Raw genomic sequence first — 12,094 nt, forward strand, 5'->3', positions numbered from 1 at the left:
TGTACATTGTGACTAATGACGGCTGAAAGGGTGTGTGTGCAACACATGGTCAGGTAAATGACTGACATGCGTCTGTAAGAATTCAGACGGGTAGTGGCCCATTAGCCACGGAAACATCACTGGTGTGCATTTTAAATGTGAGTTAGTTTAGTAGATGTGTTTAAAGATTTGAGCACCTTAAGGACATTACAGCCATAAAACCCCACCATAAAGGAGAGATAACAAACAAGAGACTTCTGTTTTCTGGTTCCGTGTTTATTCATTCTTGTCGGCTAGCGTAACAATAGTGCACACATTTTTTATCCAAAAAAAAAAGAGGTCCAATTTAAAAGGTTCACTTTTGGAGAAAAATAAATACTTTTCTGTTCTCAGAACAAAAATGGTGCCGGTTCCTGCTGTAAACAGCACACAAAGTGTCTTAAGCAGAGGCGCTGAACGCTGAGACTGAACGTGAGAGTTGAGATATGAACGTTCTGCGTGAGGCGTGCAGGGAGAGTCACACTGCAGTTGTCGTTAGTTTAAGATGTATGCCCTTCTCGGTTTAAGTGGACTATTAAAATAAGTGAATCTTTAAAATATTTGTCTTCTTGGTTATTTATGATGCTTTCTGATTCAGTTGTGATTCAGTTTTTCTTTTGTGACACAAAATGTCATAGAAGAGCAGAAGTCTGGTAATGTCTGCCAACAGGTTATATGTTGTTGAGGTGTTACGCAGGTGATGTGTGTAAAATAAGGGATGACTCCATAATACTATGCAAATGTACTGATTTCACGTTCCATCTGGTCATTTCTGAACTGTAATGGTAGCTGTAGCATGCTACGTACATGAATAAATAATTTAATTTACATTTCATGTGGAATTCCCCTGCACAGAGCTGCCAGACTGTAAACATCTGAATGTGTCTCGGTTTGATGACATCACGCACCGTGTCCCACTTTGATGCCATCACGGTAGTGTTGTGGTTGCTGCAGGCTAAAGGGCTTGAGGTCACAGCAGCCTCATCATGGAGAACACTCGACAGGCGCCCATGCTGTTCACCAGTCCAATCACCAAGTACGTGCAGAACTTGTATGGCACTTCGACCTCTCTCCGCCGCCGGGCGATGGTGTCGCTAGGAGATACTCCGTAGCAACGGCAGATCACCCGCAGGCTCGCCCACTTGGCCATCTGCCGGGTGAGGACCAGCATGGACACACCCACCACGAACCGAGCCACACCGAGGGCAAAGGTCACGGCGGTTATAGGCGGCAGGGTCACCGGAAAGGGGCCTGTGAGTTCAAAGGTCTGACCTAATTGGTGATTCACCCAGTAACCCACTGAGGAACCTGCACTCGCAGACATGATGATGGTGGTGTCCCCCCGCGTTGTACTGTAGTGGTCTAGCTCGGGGTATTTGTAGCACAGACAGAGGGTCAGTACCAGTACTACTGCGGGGGAGAGGGGGCTCTTGAGTTGTAGGACATCCAGAGTGCTCCAGTGTGGATACGTTATTCCCAAAATGAGTGCAGATATAAGAATTCCACAGATAACGTCCTGAGAGAAAAGGCAAAAGGCAATTGGTCAAGGCTGAAAACAGGGTGTGGAATCACATGATAATATAATATAGTAATAGATCTTGGACTAATTGGCAGTGTAGTAGAAGCACCGTAGTAGCACAGACGCTTCCTTTCTGGATAAGATGAAGATGTCCTGCTGCCTGCTAGAACACAGCAGGTATTATCTGTGCATTTTCCATCCTGGCAGTTCCCAGCACTGGATGTTTGGCAGATCGGACAGAATTGAGCAGCGTAGCTGCTAATTCCACAGTTCTGGAACACGGTCAAGATAATGACCACGCGTTCCACTGCCCTGCCTAATAGCTGACGCTCGTGGCTGGACAGCGACACGCACACTGTGGTCAGATGTAATGTCCCTCACTAGCCTGTGTGCTCTAGGAGGATGTGGGAGGAGCCATGCTGTGCGTAGTCTGTCGGTTTGCTGGCGGCTGTCCATAAAGACCAGAAGCGGCTACAGCAAATAACACCTGATTAACGTTTTATTTCAGCTTGGATGCACTGAGCCAAAGCTCACAGTACATACCGTTTATCTTTCATTCTATCTCTATTACACACGTCTCCCTCCTCACTGTCACATACACAGTTATTCTTCCTTCCTCTTGTTTTCTCTTTCTTTCTCTCTCTCTCTCTCTCTCTCTCTCTCTCACACACACACACACACACACACACAGTGTTTTAGATCTCACCAGTGCAGAGTGCATGCCAGTGTAGAGGCGGCTGAGACACACCAGACCTGACAGAAGCACAGCCAGGACCAAGCCCACCTCGAACGGGAACTAGAACACACACACACACACACACACACACACACACACACACAAGCATGTTGCAGTTTCATATATACAGCCAGGGGTATACGCAATGTTTAAGTGGAATAATTGTTTGTTTGACTTCTTGCAAAAATACAATGAAGTTTCCATCGTGGGTTGGAGAAATCATCTCAAAACGAGCTGGATCCATTCTTGTTCCATACGTCGGATCTTAATCATATATAATGGTGTGGGATGAAATGATGAGACCTTTGCACAAGTCGATGTTCTGGGTGTGTGTATCCATGCCACAAGCAACTGCCCCCCTGTGTCCTGACAAACTAACACACCACCACACCTCTAACACAATGATTGAATGGTGGGCGTGGCTAGTGGAAGTGGGCGGGGTCAGAGTTGACTGACGGTCCCGTGCTGAATGGCTCTCTGGCTCTTGTCACTCTGTTTCTTTTCTTCTCCTTTCTTGGCCTGCTGCCCTTTGTTTCTCAGCATCAAGGTTCATTCCTTTTCCTCCACTCCATCTCTTCCTGTCATCTGTCTCTTTCTGTTTCCCTCAGTTCTCTTTTCTCATCCTGTTTCTCTCTCAATCTCTCTCTCTCACTCTCTTTTAAGGCTCCTCTCTTTATTTGGCTTTCCCCTTCACCTGGTTAATCAGTAACTTTGTTTGGATGGTTCTTTCATGTGTGAGAAGCAGCCCTGTCTCTCTCTCTCTCTTTCTCTCTCTCTCTCTCTCTCTCTCTCTCCTCCACCAGGGCTCTTTCAGGGTAGGCCATAAAGACAGTCAATACCCTCAAAGGACGCTGAGACAATAAGTCCTGGGAAGACAGTTAACCCTTCATAGTTTCTCTCACACACGCAGTTCAGTTCATTTCTGCGTTGGTGAACTGGTGTCCAGTCCCCTGGGGTCTGTGTGGACTGGATTGGTTCATCACTGATTGACACTGATGACCTTTTTTTCTTTACTGATCACTGTTGGGTGTAGCCATTTGTGATTGATAATGGCTGATTGATCCATTGCCTTTCCACTTTTAAAGGACTGTTTCTAAATACATTACAGTGTGTGTGTGTGTGTGTGTGTGTGTGTGTGTGTGTGTGTTGTGTTTGTATTTAGTAAGGTATAGTATGTGCATACACGTTCTTCTGTATCAGTCTGTGTTAATCCGCACGTTACATGCAATGCATGTGTGTCTGACGTGCACACTCTCATGAGTTGCAGTAGTTATGTGTAGGTGTGTGTGTGTGTGTGTGTATGTGTGTGTGAGACCTGCACACTTTCGTGATTTGCAGTAGTTATGTGTAGGTGTGTGTGTGTGTGTGTGTGTGTGTGTGTGTGTGTGTGTGTGTGTGTGTGTGTGTGTGTGTGTGTGTGTGTGTGACCTGCACACTCTCGTGATTTGCAGTAGTTATGTGTAGGTGTGTGTGTGTGTGTGTGTGTGTGTGTGTGTGTGTGTGTGTGTGTGTGTGTGTGTGTGTGTGTGTGTGTGTGTGTGTGTGTGTGTGTGTGTGACCTGCACACTCTCGTGGTTTGCAGTAGTTATGTGTAGGTGTGTGTGTGTGTGTGTGTGTGTGTGTGTGTGTGACCTGCACACTCTCGTGATTTGCAGTAGTTATGTGTAGGTGTGTGTGTGTGTGTGTGTGTGTGTGTGTGTGACCTGCACACTCTCGTGATTTGCAGTAGTTATGTGTAGGTGTGTGTGTGTGTCTTACCTGCACTCTCTCGCGAGCGCTGAACAGCAGTGTGAATGATATCGCAGTGGCCGCCATGGCGTGAGTGGAGGGCAGTCCATACTCCGCGTCCACGCGCTGCTCCAACTTAACCACAGGGGGCACTGTGGGCCGGGGCAACTTCAAAATGTCCTTCATTACCTGGCCGATATACATCACCACCTACACAGAGATATGGAAATAGAGATGAATGTATGCTGATGCATGTTAAACAGAGGTAACACAGGTGATGGGTGGAGGTTACTGTTTAAGGCTGTCTGGGTTAGAGTGCTCTCATTTTGAAGATCTCTCTAAGGGACGTGAAATTGATATTGGAACTGTACTCAGACGGAAATATAATTTTATTTAGATTTATTAAAGAGTTGCTGGTGTTAGGCTAGTACAAACATTATCCACTATTGCAATAAATACATGCTTGTGTTATTACCCTTACTCTGCATGTGTGAGTGTGTGTGAGTGTGTGTGCGTGTGAGTGTGTGTGAGTGCGTGCGTGCGTGCGTGTGTGTGTGTGTGTGTGTGTGTGTGTGTGTGTGTGAGTGCGTGCGTGCGTGTGAGTGCGTGCGTGCGTGCGTGCGTGCGTGCGTGCGTGCGTGCGTGTGTGCGTGCGTGTGTGTGTGTGTGTGTGTGTGTGTGTGTGTGTGTGCGTGCGTGCGTGCGTGCGTGCACATGTGCATATATGTTTCCTCTCACAGCCCACATGTTGACGAGGCGCCGGCACAGGAAAGGATCCAAGTTCCAGTGTATACAGGGCAGGAAGGAGATGTAAAAAACTTCATTTCCCAGTGTTGCAGACACCACAAACAGGAAGTACAGCGGCCAGTTTCTCACCTCATACTGAGGCGTCTTTTGCTGAAATGAGAAAAGGGGGCAAGTTAAATCAGACCGCAGCATTGCAGTGATTAGAAGCGCTCAAACATGCTCATGTGGTGCTAGTGGTGATCAAGAGGTCACAGTCAAAGGAATCCCACATGTGCTCATGGTGATCCACGTTTGCCCTTCAGAGTTTAGCTCTAATCATGCTTCTGGAGATCTGCCTGTAGAACTAGTTCCAGCTCAGATTCTCTGTCGGCCTCCACACTAGCTTTTTTCCAGACCCAGGTCACTTGCTCCTCAAGTTTGGAAAATTTTCGAGCTCGTGAGCGGTCCAGGGCTCTAGTCTCCGGTCATTCTGAACATATGCATTCTTAATAAAAAAGTACACTTGCATAAGACTTGAGCAAAGTTATAGTATGTACACTGAGAGCACAGCGATATGTAGGCCAACGTCTCTGCTGACCTGCCTGGCTAAAAACTTTTTCCTTGTTCGCGCGTGCTGCTGCACGGTGAGTGTTAATGCAAGGATTTTAAAGCAGTTAACGGGCGATGCAAACTTACAAAAAAAAAAAGATATATGACAGTGAGCGTTTTCTTGCAGCCTGCATATGCAATCCTTTCAATTTCATGAATTGATTGATTGATTCATTCATTCATGCAACCGGCACCGGGAGCGGATCGCATCCACACGATTTCAGACGGACTGATCGGGTCTCTAGCACCCAAGCTTTCAAACTTAACCAAATGTACCAAACTTGTAGAGTAATCGGTGTTGGGTCCCGGGAAAGATAACTCTTGTCTTGTGTTAAACTAATTCTTCTCCTGCTTTTAATATTGCCAGGGGGAACTATAAAAAAAAAACATTCAGTGAAATATGGATACAGTCTAATTATTATTATCGTCATTGTTATTGTTATTTTGCTCACACCATTAAAGCTAAATCTGCCTACCAGAAATACAGGTCCGGTGGCAAAGTTAAGTCTTTCCTAGTAGCTACAGCAAAAAAAAAAAAAAATCTTACGTTCAAATCATACGTCCTTAGTCTCATTCAAGCCCTGATGATAAAAAAGTATTTTATCTGAGGCTGAACTTCATTTTTAGCAGTGCGATAAGACTTGAGAATGTGCAGGTGAACTTTACGGTCTAACCAAACCCGACAAGCGGGTAAATCCTGTAGGCAGGTAGACTGTTGTTTTACTTCTCATATTTTGACCGGTTTCTGTGTGTAAAGTTGAACTGAGCTGCGAACGGTAGCGGTAACACATTAGTGTCAGTTTCATTGACACGCATGTAATCATTATTTACTTACGTTCATTTTGCAGTCATCTGCGGTGTGGTTGAAGTTTGAGTTATCGTCCTGTGACAGCGATCGTCCCGTCGCCACCAAATCTCCTTTTCGGTGCTGAATCTTCGAGGCGGTCGTGTTCCCGGGGTCGTGTCCCCGAACCCGACCCGTCTCGGTGGTTCGCGGTGCCGGATATAAGCCGCATGCCCGCTGGAAGGCAGCAACCAGCTCCGGGCTGTTCAAATATGATATTAACCACCACATCACCGCACGCGGTTACCTGCTGCACCTACTTCTCAGCACGCGCTTCCGTGTTTAGTCCTTCCCACGCACGCGAGCGCGTGTACAGGTGTGTACAGGTGTGTAAAGGTGCGCACAGGTTGTTACTTGTTCGTTACGCGGGCATGGCTCTGACGTCTCTTCGCTTTTGAGTGGTTTGACAGCCCCAGCAGGTAGTTTTCAAGAACAACCGACATACTGGGCGTCAAGGAAATTACTTATCCTGTCTGCAGTTGTTCCATACAAATATCCTTCTATCTGGTTCGCTCTGGGCCATTTACATTGTTTAGTGTGTGTGTGTGTGTGTGTGTGTGTGTGTGTGTGTGTGTGTGTGTGTGTGTGTGTGTGTGCGTGTGCGTGTGCGTGTGTGCGTGCGTACGTGCGTGTGTGCGCACGTTTAAAATAATACAATTCTGATTTATGTGGCCATTTGCTTTTTTGTTTGTTTTACTTATATTAGTCTAAATAATTCATTTTGGTATCTGAGGTTAAGGCTAAAGCTTGAAGTAAAGTGTAGAAAAAGAATTTTGCTACAGCGACACAAACCACAATGATTTTAGCATTACAAGACACTGTCTGTCTGTTCGCGCGCGTGTGTGAGCATTAATAAGGTGTTGAATCATTAATGATTCATATTTAATATATGCGCACTCTGTCTCAGATGCCCACCAACACTGAAGATTACATTTCTTCCCGCATCTAAGATTCTGCCAATTTAAATGTTGTTATTTGTTTGTCAGGTGATGGGTCATTATCCATTTTTATCCAGTGATTATTGCCTCCGCATCAATTTTCACCGAAAGCGGAATTACGAGAAATGATTGAAACGTTGATCTAGATCTGACGTGGGCAGACGAACATGAGTCATGGGATGCTGGGTTTCCAAGACAACGTCGATTACTGTTTGGATCTTTGTATGCTGTGTGACAATTAGTCTATAAATTAGCTAAATTAATGTTAACTTTTTGTGTCTTTCTTTTAAAATCGAGATTATAACGTCGTCATAACACCAGACAGCATCCAGAACGTGCAAACTGGAAAACGTCCCTGACGTAAACAGGAAGAACACTTCTCAACTCTGACCTCCTCCAGCGACGCGTGCCGCCCGACCCGGCGCGTGTCGGCTTCTTGCTTTGATCTCACCGCACGAGCTCTTTTGTCCGATATTGCGGCGCGTGATGGCGCCGCGCGCGGTGTGATTCTCCCTCGCGCGTCTGCCCGGAGTCCAGCCGCTCCCTCCCTCTACAGCGGGGCTCCGGAGCGAGGACGCTCGTCACCGCAAGCTAAACGGCGGACCAAGGGAGAGAGGGCGGCGGAGATACGGCGCATCCGCTCAAGAAGGCGTGAATTATTCAGAGTGGACCAGAGATTCGGAGAATGAGAGGACATGAGACAGTGTGTTTCATCGGGATGTTTTGGGATCTTTTTTTGTTATTAAGGGAGTGACACCATCCCTTAATAATGGCAGGATAATGGCCTTTTCATTAAGACTGTGAGGAAAACATCTCATCGTCTCGTTGTGTTATGAGGATGTGAGCAGCGCGAGATGCTATGGCAGAGGCGGATATAGTCGCTGATGGTTTGGACCCGCCCGGGCTCGCGGCCACTGCATTTCCGTACGAGGAGTATGAATGTAAAATCTGTTACAATTACTTCGACCTTGACCGCCGCGCTCCTAAAATCCTGGAATGCCTGCATACGTTCTGCGAGGAGTGTCTCCACGCGCTGCACCTGCGCGAGGAGCGGCCCTGGCGCCTCAGCTGTCCCGTGTGTCGCCACAGGACTCCGGTACCGGACTACAGGATCCAGAACCTCCCCAATAACACCAAGGTCACGGAGGACTTCCCCCTCTACATAGACTCGGACCCTCTGCCCCAAGACGTGTTGCCACCGCACCCGCCACCTCTGCACCCCGCGCTCGTGGCCCTCAGGCGCGAGGAGGCGTCCGGCGCGTCCAGCGCGAGCCAGGCCACGCCGTCCACCACGGTGTCCACCGCCACGACGCTGTCGCAGGAGTCGGTCTCGCGCTACGAGAGCTGCCACAACTGCAAGCGGCTCGCGCTGACGACGGGCTGCGTGTGCGTGGTCTTCTCCTTTCTGTCCATGCTCGTGCTACTCTTCATGGGCCTGATATTCGTGCACAGCCACAGCGGGCCGCCGTCGCCCGCCGGACCCATCTGTCTGTCCGTCGCGAGCATCCTCGCTATGGTGTCCGTGGTGGTCACGTGGCTCATCTGCTGGCTGAAGTACAGACCCGAGCACGAGACGGGCCGTCCATCAGCAACAAATAACGGCAGCAGGAGGAACGCCTGATCTTAACTGCTTTGTGTGTGTGTGTGTGTGTGTGTGTGTGTGTGTGTGTGTGTGTGTGTACGCGCGCTCGCTCGTGTCCACAGTATAATCACTGGTGTTTTAGACTCTGCGTACAGTTATTTTAACAGTGATTTTATTTGGGAAGCATATTATAGGCTGCTTCACGCGCTGTGCTTACTCCTATCACAATAGATTTGTGCCACTAAGAAAACACGTGCTTCTTCTCCTCCTTCTTCTTCTCCTTCTCCTCTCCTTCTCCTCTCCTCCTTCTTCTCCTTCTCATCAACCCTATGCAGAAACACGGTGTAACCGTGTCACAACCGACAATCGCTATAAGCGTAACATGCAAGCAGCATTCGTGGTTTTGTGGGCTTTTCTATAACGCGTTACTCACATAAGTACCTGTAGACATTTAAGGCGTGTTTTTTTCTCGCTGTTTTTTAAAAACCCATAAATCTATGACAGATGTGCGTGGGTACAAACCGAGCCACAGCGCCCCCTGCCGTAGCCCACGTTTAGCGTCCGTTAGAAATGCGCACTGTGCTGCGTGCGTCGTGGTTCCACGGAGTCGCTTACGAGCACCTGTTCATATTTTGGACAGAAAAACATTAACATTTAGTTTCGTCTGGCATTTATTTGGCACCAAGAATTAAGCAAGTAATTTGATCAATAGGCAAAATAACCGTGTAAAGTATTTGATAAATATTTTATTTAAACATTATTGGACCAATGAATTATTCATGATTTGTAGATATTAGCCATTCCAAATGAAAAAATACCAGTGAAGATTTTGGATCAAAGATCACGGAGTCTTTCAAAAAATACTTAAACGCCTGTTGTTGGTTTTAAAGGTTTCTTGTTTCTTTGTTCAAAAGGAGTAGTATGTCTAATTAACCGAGGTTGTCGCCCACGGACAGTACAACCTCTTTGCCTCAACAGAAGCGTAAATTCAGAGAAAGTCGCTCTGAGAACATTATCTGTAATCTAACAAATGAACTGGAAATATTGGGAAGAATTTAGTTTACGTAATGAGGTAGAAAATAGAAATTAACTTTGTTTCGGACTGTAAATGTGATGTCGAATGATGGCTTTTCATTTAATTTCACTGAAATGGGTAAGAAAGATTTTAAATGGCTATTCTGTGCCTTTTCTTTATATTTATTTATTTATTTGTGAGTGCTAAGCTCCATCAAGTTATTTTATTTATTTGTGCATCATTTTATAAAAAGATATGATAAATTGACAGTATGTTGCACTGGTCATAGGGTAAGTTTGTTTCAGGTTGCTAGCACCGCCCCCTCGTGGCGGACGCATGTAATGCAGGAGTAGTTTACATGCAGTGTTTTGAGCAGCGGTTCAATAGTGGGTTGAGGTCCAGGTCTGGACACTTGGACACTAAGAGATGTTGACGTAGTAACTCCTTCCTTCTCCTGACCAGGTAACAGTGTTTCGGAGCCTCTCTCTGTTTGCAGTTTGCTGCTGATGTGTGGTGTGCGTGTGTCTATATATCTATATATAGATATAGATATATATGTAAGGGGTGCTGCTCTGTGCTTTGATTTGGACAGTCATGAGTGTGTATAGTTTCTGTCTCTGTGTCTGCATATACATACTGTCATTTGTGTCTGTGCGGAAAAGCTTAGATCTAGTGACCAGCGTTACTAATTCATTCTGTATGTCATTACAGTCAAATTCTGCCATTTTACAGTACGTACAGTGTGACTCAACTACATCTGCTTCAAAGCAGTCAAAATATAGGCAGTGTGGTGCCATTCCCCAGAGACACAGAGACACACCTCTATGAGCAGGATCCAACAGCGATTTGAAGCTCTACGAAACGTGATTTGAAACTCTAAGCACTTTCTTTGCACGTTTCCACACTTTTTCGTAAACAGCGGGACACTTCGCAAGTTCTTTGGACCGCAGAAGATTGTCTGACCTCTCGAAACACCCAAATGGACCCGCGATGACGGACGACAGCAGTTACAATCAGCGAAGTTGATGAAACACAATCATGTAGTATAGCTTTAAAGACATTTCACATGTGGGTATGTGAGCTCCTGGGATGAGTCAAAAGACTGTCTGTAAAGACTACAGCATTTCTGTTCTCTTCCCCTACGGTTCTCAGTTAGTTCATCTGGAATCTGGGGAAGGAAACAGTCTTCCTTTGTCTTTTTCTTCTTCCCAAATCACTTAAAACTGCTGGAGGACTTTGAGCAGGCCCCTGACGTCTTGGCTATATGTCTTTAAAAACAAAATGTTGACGTGAGATATACAGAAGAGCAAGAGAGAAGACACAGCTGAAATAGTTGCTTTGTTTTTGAGAACAGTAATCATTTAATCAATACAAATCATACATTGCCACTAAAAGGCTTGTTTGTATTTTATTAAGTTTGTAGTAAATGAACATACACACAATATTCTGGGGCATTTTTTATGGCATCTAGCTTCATTCTGTTTCTGCCTTTCACCACAGCTACATGTCTGTAAGTGTTTGGCCTAAAGTCTCCACTTCTCATGTCTGAAGTGTTACACAGGTACCTGATATATAACGACTGACAAACACACACCCACACACACACACACACACACCCACACACACACACACACACACCCACATTCTCTGACCCTGGCACCATCACCGGGAGCTTTCTGTTGAAGTATACCCATTGCACAGATGTATAGGAATGACAGTAGACTGCAAACATAACCCATATATACTCTGTCCTATTGTCTATTTAGAGGTTAGGCTGTGTGGTTTTTATTCATTATGACCCAGATATTAGATTGTGTGTGGTTTTGTTTATTCTTTGATTCAGACCTTGTTGTGAACCATCTTTGACTTGTACTTTGCACATGGAAATGATTTGTTCTGTTTATATACATAAAAACACATTTACTTACAGAATTAAAAGACTGAATAAATATATACTTTTGTTGTTATTCATAAAGACATCCTGAAAAAAGGTGCCTCGGAGAGAGAGAGAGAGAGAGAGAGAGAGAGAGAGAGAGAGAGAGAGAGAGAGAGAGAGAGATACAGACTGTTAGAGCAAGAGATATTTATTCAGATTTTATTACTGTCTGTGTATTTATTGTGTATGTGTGCTTCTTAACATTATAGTGCTGTAATACAGCAGTTGACTTTGACTGACATTTTATTAGCAGGAGAGATATAACCAGACAAAAAATAGGGATTCATTCAGTTACACAAATTAATGTAATTCAAATAATGTATTTTTATGGTATACATATCTGTGTTTAAAATCTTACTCGTATTCTTGAATGGAACTGTCTGAATTCTCAATTAATAAATAAACACTATACTGTTACACTATTATATATGTATATATGTATA

The 12,094-nt window shown here is 45.4% G+C and overlaps 2 protein-coding genes across 3 annotated transcripts; one reads left to right on the top strand and one right to left on the bottom strand.

Annotated features, from left to right (window-relative positions):
- Positions 1 to 234: 234 nt before the first annotated feature.
- On the bottom strand, positions 235 to 6,575 carry sgpp2 (sphingosine-1-phosphate phosphatase 2). 2 transcript variants are annotated; one of them, XM_076977124.1, is made up of 5 exons: positions 6,172 to 6,575; positions 4,740 to 4,898; positions 4,032 to 4,211; positions 2,244 to 2,333; positions 235 to 1,534 (listed from the first exon to the last, which is right to left on the bottom strand). In XM_076977124.1, the coding sequence occupies exons 1-5, from the start codon at positions 6,409 to 6,411 to the stop codon at positions 989 to 991; spliced, it is 1,215 nt and encodes a 404-aa protein (XP_076833239.1). In that variant the 5' UTR covers positions 6,412 to 6,575; the 3' UTR covers positions 235 to 988. The 2 variants fall into 2 exon arrangements, with proteins under 2 accessions (XP_076833239.1, XP_076833240.1); XM_076977125.1 differs by lacking the exon at positions 6,172 to 6,575 and having other exon boundaries at positions 4,747 to 4,879.
- A 211-nt stretch (positions 6,576 to 6,786) lies between these two features.
- Positions 6,787 to 11,963, top strand: rnf228 (ring finger protein 228). The gene has a single exon (XM_076977127.1). It carries the CDS (start codon positions 7,978 to 7,980, stop codon positions 8,737 to 8,739), a length of 762 nt encoding a protein of 253 aa, XP_076833242.1. The 5' UTR covers positions 6,787 to 7,977; the 3' UTR covers positions 8,740 to 11,963.
- The last annotated feature ends 131 nt before the right edge of the window (positions 11,964 to 12,094 follow it).

Source organism: Brachyhypopomus gauderio, chromosome 16 (assembly GCF_052324685.1).
Source record: "Brachyhypopomus gauderio isolate BG-103 chromosome 16, BGAUD_0.2, whole genome shotgun sequence".
In the NCBI taxonomy this organism is placed as follows: domain Eukaryota; kingdom Metazoa; phylum Chordata; class Actinopteri; order Gymnotiformes; family Hypopomidae; genus Brachyhypopomus; species Brachyhypopomus gauderio.